Raw genomic sequence first — 26,707 nt, forward strand, 5'->3', positions numbered from 1 at the left:
GTGATGAACAAAAAATTCAACTGTTTATTGCAGCTTTCTAATATTAAAAGCAAGGAAAAATTAATATTTTTTGTCCAGAGATGTTATTTTATTTTCTCAAAGATGATGAAAGCAGAGTGACTGCAGATCACTGATTCTGATTACTGCAAGGTTATTGGGAAGAATAATTTCCCACAGAGAAATAGGTAAATCAGTTGGGCAACTCTTTTGCCATTATTGGCAGATTTGAGTGGATTGCCTGATTTTCTGGGCAAAAAAGCATAACTTAAAACTGAAAATCAAAAGAAACTAGGTTAGGGAGTTTAGTTATTAGTCATAGGAGAAACAATAATGTAAACTTTGTAAACCAGCCCGTGCCACTCCCAATTAATACTGTACATTGCATAATTAATTTGTAATTTCCGGTACATTGCTATATAGTCTTAGTGATTTGTTTTGTTGCTGTTGAGAAAACAGTGATACAGAACATTTAGTATTGGGGGAAATGTTACATTGACATTTATGACCTACAGTGACTTAGATTATAACAACTTTAATTATAAACAAGTTACTATTTCGAAGCTTCACATTGGTAGAACATTCAGTTTTATTTGTATGTTGTATAAAACTCCGCTTGTAAATCAGGTGTAAGCGATATATTTCATATTTTCAGACATTAAGTTTTCAGACCCTCCAACCTGAGTAAGTATTAATCAAAGTGAAGACACAGTTAATTAACAAAAGAGCGAGGGGTAATTCTTTCTTTTTTTTTCTTTTGGGCCTCCTTATCTCGAGAGACAATGGATACGTGCCTGGAGGTGGTCAGTGGTTTGTGAAGCAGCGCCTGGAGTGGCTATAAAGGCCAATTCTAGAGTGACAGGCTCTTCCACAGGTGCTGCAGAGAAATTTGTTTGTCGGGGCTGTTGCACAGTTGGCTCTCCCCTTGCGCCTCTGTCTTTTTTCCTGCCAACTACTAAGTCTCTTCGACTCGCCACATTTTAGCCCTGTCTTTATGGCTGCCCGCCAGCTCTGGCGAACGCTGGCAACTGACTCTCACGACTTGTGATCAATGTCACAGGATTTCATGTCGCATTTGCAGACGTCTTTAAAGCGGAGACGTGGCCGGCCGATGGGTCTGATACCAGTGGCGAGCTGGCTGTACAATGTGTCTTTGGGGATCCTGCCATCTTCCATGCGGCTCACATGGCCAAGCCATCTGAAGCGCCGCTGACTCAGTAGTGTGTATAAGCTGGGGATGTTGGCCGCCTCGAGGACTTCTGTGTTGGAGATACGGTCCTGCCACCTGATGCCAAGTATTCTCCGGAGGCAGCGAAGATGGAATGAATTGAGACGTCGCTCTTGGCTGGCATACGTTGTCCAGGCCTCGCTGCCATAGAGCAAGGTACTGAGGACACAGGCCTGATACACTCGGACTTTTGTGTTCCGTGTCACAGAATAGGGGTTAGTCCTTCAGAGCTTTGGCTGTTACAATCCCCGAGTTGGAAGATCGACATTTTAAACCAAAACTAACTATTAATTTTAGTCTCAGTGGCATAGATTGCAAACCTAATGGAATAAGTAGAACTGGAAGATCATTAGGTTTTTTTTACTTGTCTGGTACATTTGACCGTAAAAATATGGCGCGGAAGAACGATCTTTTACCTTTCCAACAAGGCGTCACTACGGTGGCCGAGGGGCGCGGGTCAGTTCGTATAGTGCAGAATTTCGAAACGCGGATAGTGGTACTGGGGAGGAAGATGGTGGAAGCTGTGAGAGTGGAGTTTAGTCCATACAGCAGGAGTTTCCAGGTAATAACAAACGGAGTTATTAATCTTCAGTCTAACTCGGTGGAAGTGTTAAATGGGAAGGTGTAGGTTTGGTTTGTGTACGAGGGCTGGTAGCCCGGAGCCGATGGGGTTTTCCCCCGCGACCCGGCTCCTGGACGTCCCGGTCACCGCTCGACAACTTTCTGTCAGTGAAACCCGTACAGCTCTTGTGAGAAACTTTCATACATTGTTTCCTCAACTGAGTTGATTGTTGTGATTTAATTATTGCTTCCTCCTCCCTCGGTCGGTCAGTATTATTAGTTAGTGTGGCTGGGCACAGGGAGAGGTTGTGCTGAGTCAATGGCCACAGAGACAAGGCAACAGGCCGTGTGGCCTTGAGAGAAAGGAGCCTTCAGTTTATACACAGTTAGTATTCAACCAGAGGAAAGGTAAATTGTGGGGTGTGAGGGCAATTGATCCTGCGCCCCTTTGATTTGCAAATACAATTTTTTTCCACGGGGTGAAGCCAGATTCTTTCAGCGCTGACTCATGTGAAAGCTGGAGCTGTTAAATTACAAGGATCATTCATCCTATTTTTTCAATTTTTAAAAATTTATTAATAGAAATGCGCCAAATCTAAAAAGTGATGCCAACATAGGGAACCAGTTAAAATTTCTGATCAGTTTGCTGAGCAAAGAAAACCAGTGGATTTTAGTCTGTTGCAATTAATACCGAGTGATGCAACTCACTGGGACAGTTTCAACATTCAGTGAACGAACTTGATCACAGTGGAATTAGTATTGCCTCAATCAAATTTATGATCGGCTGTACACCCCGGCACCGTCACTCGGTGTCTCTTTTTAAAAAGCTGCCAATGATTTTAATCTGAATCTCTTGGTATGCATGATCGTATTTCATTTGGGTTTGTTTAAAACCTGTTTCAGTTCAGCTGATGATAAACTCCAAGGCGTGTGAAAGTTTGTGTTACACCCGAGGGTAAGTGGACAAGGTGGTTATTTGTAGATAGTGTTTTGAGGACGTAAATTCTGCTAACTGATAGGCGTTCTTCTCAATAAATACATATATTCTTAACTTTTAAGATACAAACTTTATTCAATGTGGACTGGTTAAAATTGACTTTTCCTTTAAAAAGTGGACAATGTGCTGCAAAGATGGCTGCCGAAGGTCATATAACCTGTCCTGTGTATTCAAAAACTGTCTCATACCAACATACCAATTAAGAGCAGGAGTACGCCACTCAGCCCCTCAAGCCTGCCACGCCATTCAGTAAGATTATGGCTGATCTGATTGTAACCTGAACTCCACATTCCCACCTACCCCCAATAACCTTTCACCCCTTGCTTATCAAGAATCTATCTACCTCTGCCTTAAAAATGTTTAAAGACTCTGCTTCCACTGCCTTTTGAGGAAGAGTGTTCCAAAGACACTCAACCCTCTGAGAGCAAAAATTTCTCCTCATCACTGTTTTAAATGGGAGATCCCTTATTTTTAAATAGTGACCCCTAGTTCTATATGCTCCCACAAGGTAGAGCATGGCTACCCGACCCGGACCCGATGACATGTGTCGGGTTCGGGTTGGGTCACTCTTCCGGGTCTGGCATTCAGGCTCGGATTGGGCCGGGCCGGGCCGGACACAGTGGCAGCCAGGACCTCAAGGCGGGAAACACTCTGCACTAGTCTGCAATGACTGATTCCATCCAAGATAGGGCACAGCCTCTTCAATATAATCAACTTTATTCCGGCGGTTGGGTTGGGCACGGGAAAAAATGAAAGGATTTGGCCCGGGTCGGACTCTGGTCAGATGTGGTTCTGTTGGGCTCGGCGTGGGTTTCGTTTACAGACCTGAACAGGCCTTTACCACATCCACTCTGTTAAGACCCCTCAGGATCTTGTATGTTTCAATCAAGTCGCCTCTTACTCTTCTAAACTCCAGCGTGTACAAGCTTAGTGGTGCAGTGGCTAGCACCGCAGCCTCACAGCTCCAGCGACCCGGGTTCAATTCTGGGTACTGCCTGTGTGGAGTTTGCAGTCACAAGTTCTCCCTGTGACTGTGTGGGTTTCCGCCAGGTGCTCTGGTTTCCTCCCACAGCCAAAGACTTGCAGGTTGATAGGTAAATTGGCCATTGTAAATTGCCCCTAGTGTAGGTAGGTGGTAGGAGAATTGTGGGGATGTGGTAGGGAATATGGGATTAATGTAGGATTAGTATAAAATGGGTGGTTGATGGTCAGCACAGACTCGGGCCAAAGGCCTCTAAATAAAAAAAAAATAAATAAAAATAATAAAAACCTTTCCTCATAAGACAACCTGCTCATTCCGGGTATTAGTCTCGTAAACCTTCTCTGTACTGCCTCCAATGCATTTACATCCTTCCTTAAATAAGGAGACCAGGATTGTACACAGTATTCCAGATGTGGTCTCACCAGTGCCCTGTATAGCTGAAGCATAACTTCCCTACTTTTGTATTCAATTCCCCTTGCAATAAACAATAACATTCTATTAGCTTTCCTAATTACTCGTACCTGCGTACAAATGTTTTGCGATTCATGTACTGGGACACTCTGTTCCCTCTGAATCTCACCATTTAGATAATATGCTTTTTTATGTTTTATTCTTCCTGCCAAAATGGACAATTTTACATTTTCCCACATTATACTCCATTTGCCAGATCTTTGCCAACTCACTTAACCTATCTCTATCCCTTTGTAGCCTCCTTATGTCCTCTTCACAACTTAATTTCCTACCTATCTTTGTGTCATCAGCAAATTTAGCAACCATACCTTCAGTCCCTTCATCCAAGTTGTTTATATAATTGTAAAAAATTGAGGCCCCAGAGACCCCTGTGGCACACCACTCGTTGCATCTTGCCAACCAGAAAATGACCCATTTATTCCGACTCTCTGTTTCCTGTTAGCTATCTAATCTTCTATCCATGCCAATATGTTAACCCCTACACCATGAGCTTTTACTTTCCACAGTAACCTTTGATGTGGAAACTTATCAAATGCCTTCTGGAAATCTAAGTATAGTACATGCACTGGTTCCCCATTATCTACATCACATGTTACCTCCGCATAGAATTCCAATAAATTTGTTAAATATTATTTCCCTTTCATAAAACCATGTTGACTCTGCCTGACTAGCTTGAATTTTTCTAAGTGCCATGCAATAACGTCTTTAATAATAGCTTCTAACATTTTCCCCAAGACCAATGTTAAGCTAACTGGCCTGTAGTTGCCTACTTTCTGTCTTCCTTTTTAAATAAAGGTGTTACATTTGTTTTTTTCCCCTATCTAATTGAACCTTCCCGAATCTAGGGAATTTTGGAAAATTAAAATCAACACATCAACTATCTCACTAGCCGCTTCTTTTAGGGCCCTAGGATGAAGTCCATCAGGAGCTGGGGACTTTTCAGCCTGCAGCTTCAACAATTTGCTCAATATCACTTTCCTGGTGATTGTAATTTTCTTGAGTTCCTTCCTCCCTCACTGTCTCGAAAGGGCAAAAGGGTACATTCCAGACTAAGAGGTGTCAATTACACCCATCCTGAAACCATCGAGAGACATTCCTGTAATAAAAGCAAAATACTATGTATGCTGGAAATCTGAAATAAGAACAGAAAGTGCCGGAAATACACAGGTCTGGCAGCCTCTGTGGAGAGAGAAACAGTGTTAACATTTCAGGTCTGTGACCTTTCATCAGAGCTAGCAAAGGTTAGAAATGTATTAGGCTTGAGCAAGTGAAAGAAAGTGGGGGAGAAGAACAACAAAAGAGAAGGTCTGTGATAGGGTGGGGGTGGGGGGCAGGAGAAGTTAAATGACAAAGATGTCAGGGAATAAAAGGTAAAGGGAGTGGTCGTCTTCTTCTTTGTCCTCCTTGTCTCGGGAGACAATGGGTAAGCGCCTGCAGGTGGTCAGTGGTTTGTGGAGCAGCGCCTGGAGTGGCTACGAAGGCCAATTCTAGAGTGACAGGCTCTTCCACAGGTGCTGCAGATATAATTGGCTGTCGGGGCTGTTTCGCAGTTGGCTCTCCCCTTGCGCTTCTGTCTTTTTTCCTACCAACTGCTAAGTCTCTTCGACTCGCCACCCTTCAGCCCCGCCTTTATGGTTGCCCGCTAGCTCTGGCGATCGCTGGCAACTGACTCCCACGACTTGTGATCAATGTGACAGGACTTCATGTCGCGTTTGCAGACATCTTTAAAGCGGAGACATGGACGGCCGGTGGGTCTGATACCAGTGGCGAGCTCGCTGTACAATGTGTCCTTGGGGTTCCTGCCACCTTCCATGCGGCTCACATGGCCAAGCCATCTGAAGCGCCGCTGGCTCAGTAGGGTGTATAAGCTGGGGATGTTGGCCGCCTCGAGGACTTCTGTGTTGGAGATACGGTCCTGCCACCTGATGCCAAGGATTCTCCAGAGGCAGCGAAGATGGAATGAATTGAGACATCGCTCTTGGCTGACATACGTTGTCCAGGCCTCGCTGCCGTAGAGCAAGGTACTGAGGACACAGGCTTGATACACTTGTACTTTTGTGTTCCGTGTCAGTGCGCCATTTTCCCACACTCTCTTGGCCAGTCTGGACGTAGCAGTGGAAGCCTTTCCCATGCGCTTGTTGATTTCTGCATCGAGAGACAGGTTACTGGTGATAGTTGAGCCTAGGTCGGTGAACTCTTGAACTACTTCCAGAGCGTGGTCGCCGATATTGATGGATGGAGCATTTCTGACGTCCTGTCCCATGATGTTCGTTTTCTTGAGGCTGATGGTTAGGCCAAATTCGTTGCAGGCAGCCGCAAACCTGTCGATGAGATTCTGCAGACACTCTTCAGTGTGAGATGTTAATGCAGCATCGTCAGCAAAGAGAAGTTCCCTGATGAGGACTTTCCGTACTTTGGTCTTCGCTCTTAGACGGACAAGGTTGAACAACCTGTCACCTGATCTTGCGTAGGAAAATTCCTTCTTAAGATTTGAACGCATATGAGAGCAGCAGAAAGAAGAAAATCCCAAACAGTGTAGGTGCGAGAACACAGCCCTATTTCACGCCACTCAGGATGGGAAAGGGGTCTGATGAGGAGCCACTATGTTGAATTGTGCCTTTCATATTGTCATGGAATGAGGCGATGATACTTAGTAGCTTTGGTGGACATCTGATCTTTTCTAGTAGTCTGAAGAGACCATGTCTGCTGACTAGGTCAAAGGCTTTGGTGAGATCGATGAAAGCAAAGGGAGTGGTAATAGCTGGAATAAAAGGTAAAGGGAGTGGTAATAGCCAGAGTAAAAGACAAAGCATTTGTACAGAGAGAGTATTCATGCCAGATTAATGAACAGCTCTGTCCAAAAGCAAAAACATGAAAATCAAACTTAAGGCTGGTATGTGATTAAAAAAACAATCAAAGTGCCGGTCATGGTCTGAAGTTGTTGAACTCAATGTTAAGTCACAATGGCTGTAGAGTACCCAATCAGAAGATAAAGGTGCTGTTCCTTGAGTTTGTGTTGAGCTTCACTGGAACACTGCAGCAGGCCAAGAACAGAAATGTGGGCATGAGAGCAGGGTGTAATTGAATGTGTTTCTTTTGAGACAAAGAAACTGATTGTCTTAACCCCCTCCCCCACCACAGCCCCCCCCGCCCCCCCCCCCCCCCCAAGCTCAGGATGAACGTCTTACAACAATAAACTATGATTTGGTTAATCAACTTAAGACCACCACCATATTTGGAAAAGGAACTGTGAGAAGTCACATGGTAGGGCAGGCATGTTTGTCTCCTTTTTAATCTTTAAATGCGGACTGCAAAAAAAGAAGTGGCAGGAGCCAAAGCAGTACCTATCTGTGCCTTAAAAGAATCGGAGGCTGTAACATTGCAAGGTCTCCAAACCTGTTCCATTTCAGGACTCCAATACAGCAAACTGACCTCCTGGTAACAAGCATACAAGCAACCAACTTCGTGACTTGCAGAAAGTCCACCACTTCAAGAGAGTATGACTTTGGCTGTTAAACTCATCAAAACTACACTTCAGGAGTGAAGACATCATCTTCATCAGGCCTGCAGCATGTCTTGTCCAGAACAAGACAATCATATGAATTATGAACTATTCTTTTGTTTATAACCTGTAAAAGTGCTCTCCTCTCTTCAACTGTACTTTCCTTTAGTGTTTGTATGTGACTGCGAGTGAATGCCGTAGTGTTGCACTTGGAGTGAGTATGTAAATAAACAATCCTCTGTCTTTATTTGAACCCATGAAGAGCTTGCTGCTGGTTATTCAAATTGTCCACACACTCGTGTTTTAAAAAATAACACATCTTCCTCTCAAAAACGTACTGATTACGGACAGTTGGAAGGGAACAGGGATTTCAGCAGTTTTCCCTCACCGTGTCCGTAACAGTTTGTTAAGTAAAAGAAACTGTTTGAAGTCTGCGCTTACAGTGAATTTACTTAATATGAAATAAAATGAGAGGCCACAGATCATGTATGTAATCTAACAAAATGTGATGATAACATCGGTCCGTCTTGGTAGACGATGGATTGCACCTGGGATGTAAATCCAGTTTAAAAAAATAACTCATTCAAAATGTCCTGAATAATCTCTGAAGAGATGTAGTCGAGGTGCAGAATTTAGGGCTGTTCAAAACACATTTGGATGCTAGGCTGGGAATTCAAGATGTTTTTATACTACAGCACGACTGTGCGCTGCAGTTCAAGTTTCAGCCAGGCAATACTTTGCTTGCATTACTTGGCTTCGGCCTGATACTGTTACCATCCTGCTGTCTCAAAAGGTTTTTTTTGCACTAAAATCTTGGACTTCTATGTGTTTCAAAAAAAAACTGAAAAAAAGGATATTGCACAGTGAAAGACGCTTGCAAAAATAATTGGAATTCCTGCAATGTTTTAAAAGGTTGTTCAGAACAAAGAGTTGAACTTTGTGGGTGTTTTGAAAGGAAGTTAAACTTGTAAAGGACAGGAAGGTCAGCAGTTTTGAGGAAATCATAGGGGTTTGACCTTTCTTCAGAGCAGCTTGAGTGACCAAGGGGAGACACTGTGACTGGACATGTGACCATGTTTAAGAAGGTGCTTTTTTCACTTTGGACCCTTTAGAAACCAGCAAATTGGACAGAGAGCTGGCATTTTGAAATCTTTACTTGACCTGCCTGGAGCAACAGAGAAAAGACCCAGAAAAGGGAAAAGGAATTCTGCATTTGAAAGGTGGCAGATTCCTGTTGCCTCCAGTCTCTGAAGAATTTCTGCATCCAGTGAAATTCCTGTGTTCTATGAAAATTCTGAAATCTGAAGAACTCTTCTACTGCTAGACTGCTGCTTCAAACCCAAGCAGACCTGTTGCTACACCCCTGATGGAAGACCTATGTGACGCCAGCTGCAGTTAAATTGCTGTGAACACCTACCCATCACAGACTGTTAATCAACCAATCAATCAAGTTCCAAAGAAGGGTCACTGACCCGAAACGTTAACTCTGCTTCTCTTTCCACAGATGCTGCCAGATCTGCTGAGTGGTTCCAGCATTTCTTGTTTTTATTTCAGATTTCCAGCATCCACAGTATTTTGCTTTTATGTTAATCAACCTTGCCTGGAGAAGCTACGAGTGGCATCTGACTATTTGACCCTGGGACACCTCACCATACTGAAAATATCCTACCAGAACGTGAATCTCAATTATTTTTTATTATTCATTCTATTCCTAAGAAACAGTTATAATCCAAAACCCCCTTTTGAAACCAGTTAACTGTTTCTTTTTGACTGTATGTGTGTTTGCATGAGGGTTAAAGGAATAAGGGTTTTTCATGTATAGATTTATTTCATTAGTATTTATGACCTATTATTTCTGTTCTAATAAATAGTTAATGTTGTTTAAATAAATCTGGTTTGGTGTGCTTTATTCTGGGAGAAAAATACAGTGTTTAATTTGGCTAGTCTTCGGTCGGTGGGAAACTTTATTTGAAATGCTGTGACCTGTGCAGTAGTGGGACTGAATTAACAGTGCATTATCCCCGCCTTGGCTGTATCACTGCCCATAAAAGAACTCGGCATCGGCACAGATACATGATTTTGCAGAGCTTCCTTTTAAAAGATAACTAAATATTTAATCATGTTAGTCGAAAATGTGTCCAATGTGCTCCCTGAGTATTTTTGCAAACTAGGTTTCACAACACACTGGATTTACACTGCAGTGCCAAATCCAACAGTATGAGACTTTTCTAGGGAGTCTGGCGCCACCTAATTCCATAATCAAGCTGAGCTTTAATTCCTGGTGTACAGTTTCAGTTTAACGTCTGTGCAAGGTGCAAATTACTTCACACTCACACTAAGCTTGTATTATTCGAAGTGTATTTATGCTGGAGAGGTGAGCTTTAGTGAGTCAAATGCCATTTTCTTGTTCTTCAGTTTTATGATTGAGGTTTTTGAGCCCTGCATCTTGCCCAATCCATGCAAATCTGTATTTGTTTATTGTCTAATTAGTAATTGAAAGGAGTTGCATTTCTTGTTTTTTTCATCGCTAATAGGAATATGAGCTATATGTCAAAGATATGAAAAAAGAAAGATTGTATTTATACGAACATTGGAATTGTTGAGAGTTGGTTAAATAATTATTTCCGGTGGGTTCTGTTTCCCCTCGTCTACATCCTTCGCAATCAGCAGTGGGACACTGGAATTGTCAGCAATGCCACAGGGATTTCTGCTCGGAAATCCAGTGTGCAAGTGACTTTTCTTTCAGACTCTTAGGATATGCAGTCCATGCTGAAGTTAATATTACTGAATGATCCTTTACATGAAATGTAATTGTGGTTTGACTGCTGCTATGTACTGCTCCATTCTCAGGGGATAGTTGCTTTTCAACCTTCCTCCTCCACATCAGATTGGTATCGGAAGGGCCTAACCACCCTTGCTGTTAAATTTTATCTTGATTAACATGTCATTCTCACCACGGGAGCAAGACTGACTGGTCCCAGCCAGTATAACTATAATGCTGTGCGGTCAGGACTTGAAGTTAAAGTGAGGCTGACAAACAACAAGCAGAGATGCCGATTTGTTGAGGGATAGGGGAGTTGTGGGTAGTCCCCAGCTTTAATATAACTGTATCATAGAATCTGGTATTTCTTAGAGGCAATTTCTTACTGAATTGCGTGAGTGGCTTTCTCAGTACTCAGATATTGCACTGCATAGTACATATTGTTACGATCAGGTGAGAGGGGTTTAGGGGTTCCTCTCAGCCTTTGCCTGGTTTAACCGTAACAGGGTTTAATTTTTAAAAAACACTGTGTTTTAGCTCGCCCTTAGTGAATCCTTGTTCACTGCTTTCCAATTGTAAGGCAAAGAAATCAATTCAGGCAGGTTTTCATAGATTTTTAAACCAGAAAGGGAGATGTTTATTAATCTTAAACTCTAATCTGGTTACCGACTCCGAATATGCAACGCGACCATGCTAGCATACGTACGCGATAAACACACTGAGATAGAAACAGGAAAGTAGAAAAGAATAAAGGGAAAAAGTTTGAGGCTTGGATGGGTTTCTATTTTACTGTCTTCTGAGTTTGCTGTGAAGTCTTTGGTTGCTGGTCAGACTTGCAATTCCTTGGGCCCGAGTGCACGCTTTAGCTTGTTTCAAGGTCGGAGTCTTTTCTCTCTTGAGGTTTACGTGTCTTCCTTGAGTCCGGTGGCTTGGGAGAAAGTGAGAGAGAGACACACAGCCAGACGAGAGACTTGCTTGTTTCAGCTTCAGTTTCAAAGCAATCTTCTCAATTCAAACTGTCCTGTGGCTCGTTCAAAAAACCTGGTCCAGCCAGTTAGTTATCTGACCAGCTGATTTAACCAGTCTTGATTCTGTGGATTGTATCATCTTAGCAGGGCCTGGAAATCGCTTCCTTGCCTTCAATGTCTGATGATCAAAATTCATTTGGGTTAATTGGAGCAGGGAATAGTCCTTTGTCTCCACAAGCACTGTCTGTTAGTATGCAAATGTTTTTCCAGCCAAGTGTCTGGTGATTTTTTTAATAAGTCCTTTCTTCACTCCAGCAACAGTATAAAATCAATGTTCATATGACAAAATTAATTTTCTTGGCAGGTGGGGGTCTGCATGACCGTATGCATTGGTAGTGGAATATAACGGTTGACATATTGCATCAGTCATAGTGTGATAGACCAAAACAGTTCATCTAATTCTGTGACAATATGGCTGTAAGTCTGTGTAGAGAGCAAGGGGGATTAAAAATGAGCCCATAAATTCAAGTTACCTGCTACTAGGATCAAGCTTGTCTGAAATGCATTATTTTCAGATATGTAACACATTAGATGGTGGATACGCAAAAGTGAGGGGGCATTTTCTCTAACCAATTTTCTCTCTTCTCTTGAAGCTGTTACCTCCTTGCTGAGATACACATACATGGATGGCACTTGGTATCCGATACACTGCTCAGTTGGCAACTATTTATGTGTGACCCTTGATGGTGAGTGTTACTAGGCTATTTGATGCTGGGGTGTCACAGCTGAGCCCAATGCCAATATCACCTATCACAAGCATTGTCTAAACAGGCATGAGAATCCTTGCTGAGTTTATTTCTCCTCTCCCATAACCAACAGGTATCAGCCAACTCAACAGAGTGGGGAACAAACGTGGAGCATCACTGTCTGTTTAACTCCTCTCCTGTATAAATTCATTGAGCCCTTGTGGGTAGCTTAGGACACGTTTTAGTAACAGAAGACAGATATCAAGCTGAAAGAGATGGCTCTCACTGTGTATTTGTGAAAAAAAAACGTTTTCTGGTTGTTGTTGACACACTCAGTGGACAATAATCTCCCTCTGTGCTGATGTACTTCTTTTGTCTCCAGCCATTAACTTCCCTACCTAATCTTGTGATTCTATCTAATTTTATGAATGAGTACAATGTGTGAAAATGTTTCAAAAAACAGATTAAAGGCGACGTTGTCTTGTGATTCAATATGCTATTCACTCCTGCTTGCTTGCAAGTGAGTTTTAAAAAGATGCTCCTATTGAAGGATTACTAACAAATTTCAATGTGAAGCATTATGTGAGGCACCGTCCCTCACCTTGTTTTTCATTTGGATGCTTTTTTAATGACAAAAGTAAAGAGTGAAATTTTCACGAGTTCCACAACTTGAACTCTTTATGTACAGGTGTGTGTGTGCGTGCGTGTGCGCGCGCGCGCGCTGGGTAATAGAGCTGAGGAAGCAGAATTTCCAAACCCTTTTAATGTTATGAAGCACATTGTGACTGAAGTAGTTACTTGTTCCGGAAGATAAAATGTTGCACACCATCTTGGTTATACTATAAACAACAGTTGAGATTGCAGTAAATTTAAAATAGAAGCCTAATCATTAAGTTCAGGTAACAATTCAGCAAGTCTTGTAATGTTTATGCGTGGAGTCAGAGAAAATGGGTGAGATTCTAAACGAGTACTTTGCATCCATATTCACCGAGGAGAGGGACATGACGGATGTTGAGGTTAGGGACAGATGTTTGATTACTCTAGGTCAAGTCGGCATAAGGAGGGAGGAAGTGTTGGGTATTCTAAAAGGCATTAAGGTGGACAAGTCCCCAGGTCCGGATGGGATCTATCCCAGGTTACTGTGGGAAGCGAGAGAGGAAATAGTTGGGGCCTTAACAGATATCTTTGCAACATCCTTAAACACGGGTGAGGTCCCGGAGGACTGGAGAATTGCTAATGTTGTCCCCTTGTTTAAGAAGGGTAGCAGGGATAATCCAGGTAATTATAGACCGGTGAGCCTGACGTCAGTGGTAGGGAAGCTGCTGGAGAAGATACTGAGGGATAGGATCTATTCCCATCTGGAAGAAAATGGGCTTATCAGTGATAGGCAACATGGTTTTGTGCAGAGAAGGTCATGTCTTACCAACTTAATAGAATTCTTTGAGGAAGTGACAAAGTTGATTGATGAGGGAAGGGCTGTAGATGTCATATACATGGACTTCAGTAAGGCGTTTGATAAGGTTCCCCATGGTAGGCTGATGGAGAAAGTGAAGGCGCATGGGGTCCAAGGTGTACTAGCTAGATGGATAAAGAACTGGCTGGGCAACAGGAGACAGAGAGTAGCAGTGGAAGGGAGTTTCTCAAAATGGAGACGTATGACCAGTGGTGTTCCACAGGGATCCGTGCTGGGACCACTGTTGTTTGTGATATACATAAATGATTTGGAGGAAGGTATAGGTGGTCTGATTAGCAAGTTTGCAGACGACACTAAGATTGGTCGAGTAGCAGATAGTGAAGGGGACTGTCAGAGAATACAGCAGAATATAGATAGACTGGAGAGTTGGGCAGAGAAATGGCAGATGGAGTTAAATCAGGGCAAATGCGAGGTGATGCATTTTGGAAGATCCAATTCAAGAGTGAACTATACAGTAAATGGAAAAGTCCTGGGGAAAATTGATGTACAGAGAGATTTGGGTGTTCAGGTCCATTGTTCCCTGAAGGTGGCAACGCAGGTCAATAGAGTGGTCAAGAAGGCATACGGCATGCTTTCCTTCATCGGACGGGGCATTGAGTACAAGAGTTGGCAGGTCATGTTACAGTTGTATAGGACTTTGGTTCGGCCACATTTGGAATACTGCGTGCAGTTCTGGTCGCCACATTACCAAAAGGATGTGGATGCTTTGGAGAGGGGGCAGAGGAGGTTCACCAGGATGTTGCCTGGTATGCAGGGCGCTAGCTATGAAGAGAGGTTGAGTAGATTAGGATTATTTTCATTAGAAAGGCGGAGGTTGAGGGGGGACCTGATTGAGGTGTACAAAATCATGAGAGGTATAGACAGAGTGGATAGCAAGAAGCTTTTTCCCAGAGTGGGGGATTCAATTACAAGGGGACACGAGTTCAAAGTGAAAGGGGAAAAGTTTAGGGGGATATGCGTGGAAATTTCTTTACGCGGAGGGTGGTGGGTGCATGGAACGCATTGCCAGCGGAGGTGGTAGACGCGGGCACGATAGCATCTTTTAAGATGTATCTAGACAGATACATGAATGGGCAGGAAGTAAAGAGATACAGACCCTTAGAAAATAGGCGACAGGTTTAGATAGAGGATTTGGATCGGCGTAGGCTTGGAGGGCCGAAGGGCCTGTTCCTGTGCTGTAATTTTCTTTGTTCTTTGTTCTTTATCTGATTGGATTTTTCATCGGTTAAATTAGTGATTTACTTTGATGTCTATCTTTATAAACCATCTGAACATCTTTGCAGGGTAAAAATGCTACTAAGTATCCATCATTATCTTCTATATCAGCTTTTGTTTGAATCCCTCAGTAGAACTAAAGCGTGGTAATTCCCTTTCCAGATGCCATTACTCTGACATAATTCATCTCTGGTAATTTGTTCTATGTGGCTATTGGTGACCTGGGAAATATCAGTTATAACTTTTAAAAGACTACAGAGTACTGGGGATATTAATGTTCATTGTGCAGCTGATTTAATATTTTAAAAAATCTACGGAGGAAGGGGCAAGGAAGGAAATTAGGAATACTCTTGTTGAAATGTTAACTATTATTGATGGTCTCTTTGCCTGGGGAATATGCAGAGAATCAGAACTTCTGCTTAGGGTGTGAATGATAGTCTGCTGTAACCATATTCTCAGAAGCATTGCTTTGCTTTTTGATTAGTTCCACTAAAATGCGACTAATTTTACTTTGTCACTCAGTTGGCAGAAATGGTGAGGCAGAGCAAGATAACTGAACGGAAAAACTTTCAACGCTCCCTTAAGGTAAGCATTACTGAAGATAAATAACTTTCTTTGACAAGCAGCTGATGCGGACATACTATTCAGAGGATTCTTTCAGGCTTCATGCTAAGAATCATGGAGTTACTGAAATTGTCATGTGTGTCTTTGATATTTTGATAATTTGGCGGAAGAAATTGTACCAATTGGGTGTTGTAAAGAAGGGAAGAAATTAGCTATGCGGTCTTAATGCAGGGATCTATTGTTAGGCGTACAAAGTTTGTGATTCGATATGTGGAATTGTTTTATTTTTGTGTTATGTCTAAACTAAAGAAATAAAAAGAACTAGAGAGAACATGGGAAATCAGTTGGGTTTAAATATTATAATATAAATTATATGACACGCGTACAAATTTGAATATTCAGCAATTAGGCCCATCAACGCCCATCATGAAAAGGCATGTCCACCACTCATTTGACCGTGGACAATTTCCTGCTACTCTGTGAGCTTTTTGAAAGTTGCAAACTGCAAAACACAGTAATGGTACGCGACAATAACTGTGATGGTGATGTGATCGTACAGGACTTTGCCTGTTCTCTGACCAGAGAAAGGCTTTGCATAAACAAACTGAATAAATGGTCAAGCAGGACCCTGAGCTTCCGGTTGCTTGCCATTTCAACACTCCCCCCTGCTCTCATGCTCACATCTCTGTCCTGGGATTGCTGCAGTGTTCCAGTGAACATCAACGCAAGCTCGAGGAACAGCATCTCATCTACCGATTAGGCACACTTACAGCCTGCCGGTCTGAACATTGAGTTCAATAATTTCAGAGCATGACAGCCCCCCACTTTACTTTCATTTTTAGTCATTTTTAGTTATTTTTTCTTCCTTTTTTTTTTGGCATTCCTTTTTACATTTTTTACAATCTTTTTTTGTATTTATTTCAGTTCATCTTAGTTTGTTCAGTTTGCTCACCCACTGTTTTTTTCAGGTTGTTTTTCTTCAGGTTTGCACTTGCTGATGTTCAATATTCAGTATATTCACACCTAATCTGTACTAATGCTTTGTCTTTCAACACACCATTAACACATTGTTTGCCTTTGCTCCGTGACCTTTTGGTCAGCTATGTGGCCTGGTCCAATCTGCACCTTCTCCTTTGTTATCTCTTGCCCAACCCCCACCTCACTTGTTTATAATCTGTGACTTTTCTAATATTTGTCAGTTCCAAAGAAGGGTCACTGACCCGAAACGTTAACTCTGCTTCTCTTTCCACAGATGCTGCCAGACCTGCTGAGTGAATCCAGCATTTCTTGTTTTTGTTTCAGATTTCCAGCATCCGCAGTATTTTGCTTTTATTATGAATAAATGGTATGCCTGTTTTTTAACTCAGATTGAGAAGTGCTGGAGAATTAAAATTTCATGTAAGCATGCACTTTTTTAACTAAATAAGTGCAGGATATTTCATCTTCAAATTTGAAGAAACCATTACTTTTTTTAACTGTTAATGTCTCAATGTATGAGTACAATATTAGAGTAAAATGATTAGACATCTCAAAGACAATCTAATTGAAGAACATATACTATCAGAAACGCTGATGAATAGTGAAAGCAGTAACTGCTGGATTTAATTCTATAAATCTACCTTTGTTACAGGCAATGAGTTTATCCTTACCTCTATGTTTAGTTCCCTTAATGTGGCCTACGTTTTAAAAGTTCATTTTCTTCCTAGTCAGAGGCAGTGGTTCTAAGTTAGAAAAGTTCAAGAGGAAGCTTTCTCCAGCTTTTTGAGAATCCTACCACAAAGACATGGTGAACTCTATATATCTGTCTGAAGGGAAGTCATGAATTCCTTCATTCTTTTAAAACGTGTCTGACTGAAGTTCCATTGTGAGGAAACTGCAAGTTCCTGATAACTGTATAACTCTGAGCCACTGAAGTGCTGAAATCAGCATAGACTGTTTCATAATAACACAGAGCAATGAACAAAAAGAGGATGCAGTGAGAATGATGGGGCTGACACAGTATTACTTCAAGAAAGCAGTTGAACTGGACTCCTAAAATTCAGTTCCAAATCAAAGGAGGCAATCAAACAGTCATTTCTATGTGCACCAAGTCACGTTGGCTGAGTTTATGGAATTGCTACTGGACACTGGAGATGCTGATAAATTGTTATGGTATGGCAGCTGAGTAGAATATTGTCCTTTCACCTGATCAAATACAATCCAAACTGGAGTGCAGGTGTCTTCTCTAACTTAATTTTGATGATTTCAAGTGGGAGAATTAGAGATGCAGCTTTTTCTTTGCAGAACATTTACCATAAATCTGGGTGTTTTAGTAAACAGTAAAGTGCCTTGGTGACCAATCTGAGATTAATTTTGAGTGAAAACACACTTAGGTGCTATCTACAGATAGCATCTATTTGTCTAGTGCTTTCCGGTTTCTTTACTTTTCTGTCTCTTCCTAGGCTACTCACCTCCCATTTTGTCTGCATTGTATTTCCAAAGTATGCTTTACTTGCCACCACTCTCCAGTTTAGATTCCTCCTCGTGAAGATTGAGACAGCTTGATAAAGCTGTGTCCTCTGCATCCCATTGGTGTGAAAGGAATTGCAATTGTGTTCAACCCCTATTAGGGAAATTGGTCTAGATTCTTATCACTGACTTCTCCAGTGACTCCTGCTGAAAGTATGCTTTATGAATGTTGGGCAAGGACTAGGTTGGCTTGGTTGTGATGCTTATATGATCAATTATCCCTCTATCATGTGCTATGCAAGCTCATGTGTATGGCTACAGTGCCTATAAAACCATACTGCAACATGATTTGAAGCATTTAGGAGAGAAAAGAAGGAATGGCTATAGTCGTCTTTGACAGAAAATGGTTTGTTGTTTTAAAGTTACAGATATCTACAGGAAAGGGACTTCCTCAAGTTTTCACTCCTACCCACACCTATAGTGTTTAATTCCATTGTTGATTACTCTTTTGGAGGTTGCGTCCGGAAAGAGGACACCCACCCCCCCCCCTTCCCCCCCCCCCCCCCCCCCCACCACCACCATTCCTCCCTATTTTTAACAGTTTAAACTGAATTTGTGTGGTCTATTTGGCTCAGTAAGCTTTATCAGTGAAAAGCAGAGCCATAAATATGAGGATTTTGCGATCAATCTCTGTCTGAAAAGTCATAGTCATTTACGGAATAGAAGGAGGCCATTTGGCCCATCAAGTCCATGCCAGCTCTCTGTGGAGCAATCCAGTCAGTCCCATCTTCGTGCTCGATCCCTGGTTCTTGGAAAAAGACTCCCTGTTGGATCAGATGCCTGCTACCTTAAAAAAAAATTCTGGGGAAACAGCCATTTCCTACAGTCTTGGTGGAATAAATGGGACATTTTGTGGTGACACAAAGAATTGAGGACTCAATGATTGCTGGATTTCAAAACGGTCCACATACTGGATGCAGCTATCAGGAAGAGTACAGACAGGAGGAATGAGGATGAAAGCACCTTTGGCATATCTGGCTGTTACAGCAGAAGACAGATTTGGAACAGCAATAATAGACGAATCAATCCCAGGAATGCCAAAGGAAGAGTTCATAGATGTTTCAGGTGTGACTCGAAGTATCATTCTGCAATGAACTGCCCAAAGCGGAGAGGCACGATCCTTGAAATGGCACAGAATTCTGAGGCAGAAGAGGAAGATGATGATGAATCTGAACGAATTGTACCAGTCATGAGTTTCAGTACTGTGATGAATGCGTTAGTCACGGATTCATAGAATGGTTGCAGCACAGAAGGAGGCCTTTTGGCCTGTCCTGCCCGTGTCAGATGTCTGCAAGAGCAACTCACCTACACTGTACACCGCCCCCCACTCCCCTACCTTTCCCCTGTAGCCCTGCAAATTATTTCTCTTCAGATAATTATCCAGTTCTATTTTGAAGGCCTTGATTGAATCTGCCTCCAGCACACACTGAGGCAGTGCATTCCAGATCCTAACCACTCACTGTGTGAAAAAGTTTTTCCTCAATTCGCTGTTGCTTCTTTTGCCAATCACCTTAAATCTGTGTCCTCCAGTTCTGGATCCTTCCACCAATGGGAACAGTTTCTCCCTGTCTATTCGTTCAGCTGTGCTGTGTTAGTACTTGCACGTCGACCGTACGGGGAACAGATTGGTTAAAATGTTATCTAGGTTCACTCAGTGGTGAGGATTGATGCAAGGTTAATGAGTATAAAAAATACTACCTGCTTTAGGTTTGGTGATGACAACACATTGAGGTCACTAAAGAGAGTTGTGATTCCATGTAAAATAATCGGAGTAAGCCACTTTATCAGTTACTGATGTTGTCTCTAGTAAAATTCCTTTTCTGTTGAGTAAACCTTCTGTGAAAAAGGCACAAACGAAACTTGAACTGGAGCATGATAAGGCGATTGTGTTTTGAAAGTCAGTGGATCTGCAGTTTACCCAGTCGGCATTATTGTATCCCCTTAACAAAACCTGATGTTTCTATTGAGTGTCAGAAAAGTATTAATGGCATCAGGTGAGAAGAAAAAAAAATTGTCTTAATGTTACACAATTTGCTCACCCTTCTTGTCAAAGATTAAAATCCCTGCTAAAGGATGCAGGTGTGGTTGATGAAGAGTATACAAGGCTCATCGAAGAGATTAGTGAGAAGTATGAAATTTAAAAAAGTATTGGAGGATGCCGTCACGTCCTATTAGAATCATAGAAAGTTTAAGGCACAGAAAGAGGCCATTTGGCCCATCGTGTCTGTGCCGGCAGAAAAACGATTCACCTATTCTAATCCCACCGCCCAGCATTTGGTACATAGCCCTGCAGCTTACGGCACTTGAGGTGCATATCCAGACTCATTTTGAATGAGTTGAGGGTCTCTGCCTCAACTACCCTTTCAGACAGTTGAGTTCCAGACCGTTGCCACCCTCTGGGTGAAAAGGTTTTTCCTCATCTGCCCTCTTATTTTTCCACTAGTCACTTTATATCTATGCCCCCTCGTCACTGACCTCTCTGCTAAGGTGAATAGACCCTTCACCTCCACTGTATCCAGGCCCCTTAAAATTTTGTACATTTCAATCAAACCTCCCCTCAGCCTTCTCTGTTCCCCGGAGACCAACCCCAGCCTATCCAATCTTTCCTCATAGCTGCATTATTCCAGTCTTGGCAACATCCTTGTAAATCTCCTCTGTACCCTCTCTAGTGCAATTACATCCTTTCTGTAATGAGGTGAGCAGAACTACGCACAGTACTCAAGTTGTGACCTAACCAATGAGTTATACAGTTCCAGCACAAGCTCCCTGCTCTTGTATTCTATACCTTGTATAATAAAGGAAAGGATTCCATATACCTTCTTAACCACCTTATCGACCTATCCTGCTACCTTCAAGGATCTGTGGACATTCACTCCAAGGTCCCTTACTTCCTCTACACTTCTCCGTATTTTCCCATTAATAGTGTATTTCTTTGCCTTGTTTGATCTCCCCAAATGCATCACCTCACACTTCTCCAAGTTGAATTCCATTTGCCACTTTTCTGCCCATCTGACGAGACCATTAATATCTTCCTGCAGCCTACAGCTATCTACCACACAGCAATCTATGTGTCATCAGCAAACTTCCTGATCATGCCCCCTACATTTACATCTAAATCGTTAATATACACCACAAAAAGCAGGAGACCCAGTATTGAGCCCTGCGGAACGCCACTGGAAGTAGCCCTCCGGTCGCTAAACAGCCGTCAACAATTACCATTTGTTTCCTGCCACTGAACCAATTTTGTATCCACCTTGCTACATTTCCCTGGATCCCATGGGATTTTATTTTTTTAACCAGTCTGCCATGTGGGACCTTGTCAAAAGCCTTGCTAAAATCCATGTAGACCACATCAACTGAGGATTTCCCTACAAGGAGAAAAAGGAAAGAGTCAAATGGGTGAGCCAATATAGATTTCTTTTGTGGATGCTTGATTAAATAGTGCTGTTGGAAGGGACTGAGAAATTAGCTACCTCATTGCCATCTGGATGGAATATTGGGGAGCTTACATCAAGGGAAAGAAAGTAGTGTTTGAATGGAGAGTCTTGTGCTAAGTTATTTTCCCCCTAAATGCTACTGGGTTTCTTTGGCTGGTCATGTGAGGAATGGACATTTGTGCTGAACTCCTATTTTAAGCCCTAAAATAAAAGCAAAATACTGCGGATGCTGGAAATCTGAAATAAAAACAGGAAATGCTGGAAATACTCAGCAGGTCTGGCAGCATCTGTGGAAAGAGAAGCAGAGTTAACGTTACGAGTCAGCGACCCTTCTTCGGAACCCGAAACATTAACTCTGCTTCTCTTTCCACAGATGTTGCCAGACCTGCTGAGTATTTCCAGCATTTCTTGTTTTTATTTCCTATTTTAAGCCAATGTGTTTCAGACAGTGAATGGACTTAGGCAGCTCATACACATATCCAATGTTAAAGTTCACAGCAGCATTCGTGAAACTACTGCCTGTACCCTTTGGCGGAATGAGAAGTATGGTGAACAGGATTTTTAGAACGGAAAGCTATAGTGTTTAAAATGGGTGGGAGAGAGAATTCCTCTTTTTTCCACCCCTGCAAAAAACCTCCTCAGTCACAGCCTTGTCTTCTGGTGCTTTCACTGTTGGCTAAGATAATACTCTGGTATTACAATTAAGTGCTTTTCTGTACTTAAGTAATTGATTACTGCTTACAGTTGCAGAGCACTCGACTCTCCCCGATCCCTGTAAGTGATTTCGACAACAGCAGCTGCTCTAGTCATCCTGCAACCAACTGTCCTGAAGAAATTACCCGGAATTCACCGACAAGACCAGGTATCATACAGGTGTATTTTCCCCTTTAGACAACCATTTGAATGCTTGAACAAAAGCTGGAAATCTGAAATAAAACCAGAAAATGCTGCAAACACTCAGCAGGTCAGGCAGCATCTGTGGAGAGAAAAGCAATAGTTAATGTTTCATTAGAAGCATATATCTGGACTTAATCTTCTCTACAAAGGTGTGTGGCTTGGTTATTTCAATATCCCCTATTAGTTCAAAATATGACCTTGAGCCAAAAAGAGACTTGAAAGCATGAAAAGCATAACCAACTAATGTTATCTTTCTCTTTCAAATGCTTACTGAACTGCTGTGCATTTCCAGTAATTTCTGATTTTTTTAAAAGGCATATGAAGAATGTATTTGGAAGTGCTGTACTGCAATCTTTTTTATATATTCTTAATGTTATTAAGAATCCCTTTAACTTGTTCTTGGGGATTTTCCACGTGATTCAGTATTGGTGATGCATGAAATGCTGTATATTTATTTTTCACCATCTCATGAACCTCCTTGCACAGTGGCCCTGCCATCGCATCCACGGTGCAGCCTAGTTACCCTGCCATCACATGTGCTCTGTGAACAATCCCCTGCCATCGCTATATTTATACTCCTATGAAGCACTCTTGACTGTATGGGACCCTACCATGTGTCTTGATTCTGCATCTGTGAACATGCAGCGTTGCTGAGCATTGATGAAACTTGTCCATGTTGGTCCCTGTGTTGAGTTTTCAGTTTTAACGACACAATGTATGCCCAAATAGAAGGTGTTGCCATAGGATCTCCTCTAGGCCCAGCTCTCGCAAACATCTTTGTTGGGTTCCATGAGAAACGTATCTTTGAGGGAATGACACCTAACCTCCTACCTCTTGCATATTTCTGATATGTATTTGAATCCGCAGCTGCATGCAATAATTTCCTTACACATCTTAATAGGCTCCATCCTGCACTCAAATTCACCTTTGAAATGAAGCAGTCAAATGAGCTCCCTTTCCTTGACGTATTAGTTGAGAAGTCTGCTAAGGAGTTCTCTACCACGGTCTACCACAAACCTACCTTCACTGGTCAATACATGTGTTGGGATTCTTACAGTTCCAAGCGCTATGAGATTGACCTCGGCATCCTCATAAATAGGGCCTGAGCCATTTGCTCAGCATGCAAGTTCAATGCTGAAATAGGGCGAATCAAAGACATCCTGCATGACAATGGCTACCTGATAGGATGTTTTCTGGCTGTATATCGCGCAAACTTATGAACAGGCCTAAGGCTGTCATTTTCAGTCCTGAAAAGTGCCTAGTCTACCTCAAATTATCCGAAAATTTGAGCAACAGGTGAAGTTAGCTATTTCACGCTGCTGCTATGCAGTAGCAATATGTGTGGTGTTTGAGACTAACAGGATGCTGCCGTTAAGCCAAAAAGACGTCCTGCCTATCACACAATTGAGTAATGTGATATCTGAATTTCAATGCCAGTGTGATACTAGGTATATAGGCCATACGTCCCAAAGACAGGCAGATCTTATCGAACAATATGTCCCTTCCACTGTTCGCAACGGGCAAGGCACAGGTCGTACCCAACCAGCCCATGCTTGCAAAACTCAAAACACAGTGTCCAACATTAAATTGGACAACATTTGCTAAATAATCCTCAGTGTGCTAAGAATTACGCTGACAATCAATTTAAGATTGTCAGTAGGGCTTGCAATGTGGCGCGTTTGCACGTCATGAGAGGTATAGACAGGGTGGATAGCAAGAAGCTTTTTCCCAGAGTGGGGGATTCAATTACTAGGGGTCACGAGTTCAAAGTGAGAGGGGAAAAGTTTAGGGGGGATATGCGTGGAAAGTTCTTTACTCAGAGGGTGGTGGGTGCCTGGAACGCGTTGCCAGCGGAGGTGATAGACGCGGGCACGATAGCGTCTTTTAAGATGTATCTAGACAGATACATGAATGGGCAGGAGACACAGACCCTTAGAAAATAGGCGACATGTTTAGATAGAGGATCTGGATCGGCGCAGGCTTGGAGGGCCGAAGGGCCTGTTCCTGTGCTGTAATTTTCTTTGTTCTTTGTACTGGAAGTTACATATATTAATATACAGGGCCCTGTACTTTGCAGACAGAAAGAACATGTACACACATTGTACCTATTTCAGCTAAACAAAATAGCCATTCACTGGTTCATTCCTCAGGGCACTGTCTTGACCAATCGGAGTGAAGCTGCCTGGTTTAAATTTCAAACAAAGCTTGGCAGTTAACTGTCAGTCACCATAAACTGGTGCATTCTCCATGGCAATGCCTCTACCAATCAGAGTTCACTTGCCAACCAATCAGCACGCTCTTCTCATACAGTATAAAGTTGTTGTTTTCCCTTACAGTGGTATTCTTTCAGATTGTCCTGATGAGTGCAAGACAAAAAGCATGAACAACATGTCGCTATTTTCAGCAATACTAAACTATGTTTCCTGATCGGGCACAATGACACAGTGAAGTAGAGTGGTGCAACATCAGTTTGTGTACGCATTCCCTCTGCAGTTAACTCCTGATTTTCTAGGCAGTGTTGCAGTAAAGTGGTGAAAAGGCTGGACATTTCCTCACAGGAAGAACATGTCCAGATTTTACTAAGATACTCTTTCATACCTCTTAGTTGATTATAGATTTGTATCATTAGAAAGAAAGAGCTGTAATTTAAACAACATCTTTCATGATCCCAGGACATCAAAAAGCATTTCACAATGAAGTATTTTCAAGTGTAGTCACTGTTGTACTGCAGTGAAATACAACAACCACTTTTTTGCACAATGATGTCTCACAAACAGCAATGAGATAAATGACCAGACAGTTTATTCTTGGTGGTATGGGTTGAAGGATAAATGTTGGCCAGGACATCGGAAAAGTACCTCCTCTTCTTTGAATAATTCCATGGCATCTTTCCTGTTCACCTGACAAAGAAGATAGGACATTGGTTTAATATCTCATCTGAAAGATGGCATCTCTGACATTACAACATTTCCCCCCTTGCTGCACTGAAGTGCCAGCCTAAATTATAGATTCACCTATTTTATCTAATTTTTGCAAACATACAACTGTTTCTTCTTTGGATTACAGCATCCAGTTTAGTGAATCTGTTGTCCTGACCTCAACCACCCTCCTGGCAAATCATTCCAACCCTTGTTCATTTTCGATGTTTAAGAAAAACACTTCCTGCAATAATTCCTAAAACCTCACTGCTTCTGATACCTGAATGTCCCTATTGCAGCAAGAACTGTGTACAATAATCCAAGGGTATTCACACTAGGGTACTGCTTCTGGGGTATTTGAACAATAACAGTAATATCTTGCATTTATATAGCACTTTTAACGTAACGAAATTTGGCACTGGGTCATGAAAGGAGAGATTTGGTCAATAGCTTGGTCAAAGATATAGACTTTAAGGAGTGTTTTAAAGGAGGAGAGAGAGGTGGGAAGGTTTAGGAAGAGAATCCCAGATGGGGAGGTAATCCTACTTTTGCCGCACCCTCTTCCAGCCAATTCTATCTTTGCTTTTATTTATTTCTGTCTTCGGAAAAGTAGTGTGGCTTTATCTGATTTGTGAGATCTTTTTAAAAACAAACTCAGGGAAGCTGCTAAAATATATGATGAGATTGAATCTGCTGATTAACACTACACTTGTTAATATGGTGATAGTGAGATGAAATGCTAAAAATAAAAGCTAGAGTGGGCTTCCCTCATTTTATTTCTTAGCAGATGTAAATTGTTGTGGATAAGTGAGCTTATATTGCTGAATTTTCCCAGCCCTGTGATAGTGGGCTCAGAGGTGGGGAAAGTAGGAGGGAGCCACGTCGGGATGGCCACTGGGGTGGGCTGGGAAGCATATCAGCTACCTGCTCCATGGAGGCAGGCAGCCTATTACAGTAATTAAGGCCCCAATTAGGATGCTAATGGTATTATGTACGGAGGCCACCATCTCTTTGGAGGCAGCCTCCCTGTGGCAGGCGGGAGAGCCATCGGAGCCAGAGACTCCATGCCGCAAAGAGGGGCTACATTCATGAAAGGCTGCATTGGAGGGGTTTCTCCTCCACCCTATTGACAAACCGGTCTATATCCCTGTTATTTGATGTTCAGGATAGTGAAGGTGCCCTCATGTTCCCTGAGCAGTGTCCACCTCTCCTGGTGGGGCTGCCAGTCCTCTGATTGGGCTGGTGCCATCGGGAGCTGCCTGCTGTCCTTAATAGAATGGCGAGCTTGGATGCAGCCAATTAGGAGGCCACCTCCCGGAAGATTTCTCTGCCTGTTTTGCTGCCAGTAAGTGTGGGCTCAGGACACACCTATTTGGTCCTGACATTGGGGTCCTGAAGCCTGTGGCAAAATCCAGCCAATTGTCTCTGGCAGTAGAAAAGGATGAAAATAAGAATTTTGTGAAATTGTGATGTACTTGTGG

At 42.4% G+C, this 26,707-nt stretch overlaps 1 protein-coding gene across 8 annotated transcripts in view; it reads left to right on the forward strand.

Annotated features, from left to right (window-relative positions):
- The first annotated feature begins 1,701 nt into the window (after nt 1–1,701).
- LOC137372742 (MAP kinase-interacting serine/threonine-protein kinase 1-like) overlaps nt 1,702–26,707 on the forward strand; it is a 90,163-nt gene continuing 65,157 nt past the window's right edge. For 2 of the 8 annotated variants that reach the window (XM_068036939.1, XM_068036935.1), the window contains exons 1-3: nt 1,702–1,787; nt 15,425–15,487; nt 22,156–22,273. In XM_068036939.1, coding sequence (XP_067893040.1) covers nt 1,737–1,787; nt 15,425–15,487; nt 22,156–22,273 — 232 coding nt within the window. In that variant the 5' untranslated portion in view covers nt 1,702–1,736. Of the gene's footprint in view, nt 1,788–1,906; nt 1,975–2,549; nt 2,742–12,120; nt 12,214–15,424; nt 15,488–22,155; nt 22,285–26,707 lie in introns of those variants that run through there. The other 6 variants (XM_068036936.1, XM_068036938.1, XM_068036937.1 and 3 more) reach the window with 6 other exon arrangements.

Source organism: Heterodontus francisci, chromosome 8 (assembly GCF_036365525.1).
Source record: "Heterodontus francisci isolate sHetFra1 chromosome 8, sHetFra1.hap1, whole genome shotgun sequence".
NCBI lineage: Eukaryota > Metazoa > Chordata > Chondrichthyes > Heterodontiformes > Heterodontidae > Heterodontus > Heterodontus francisci.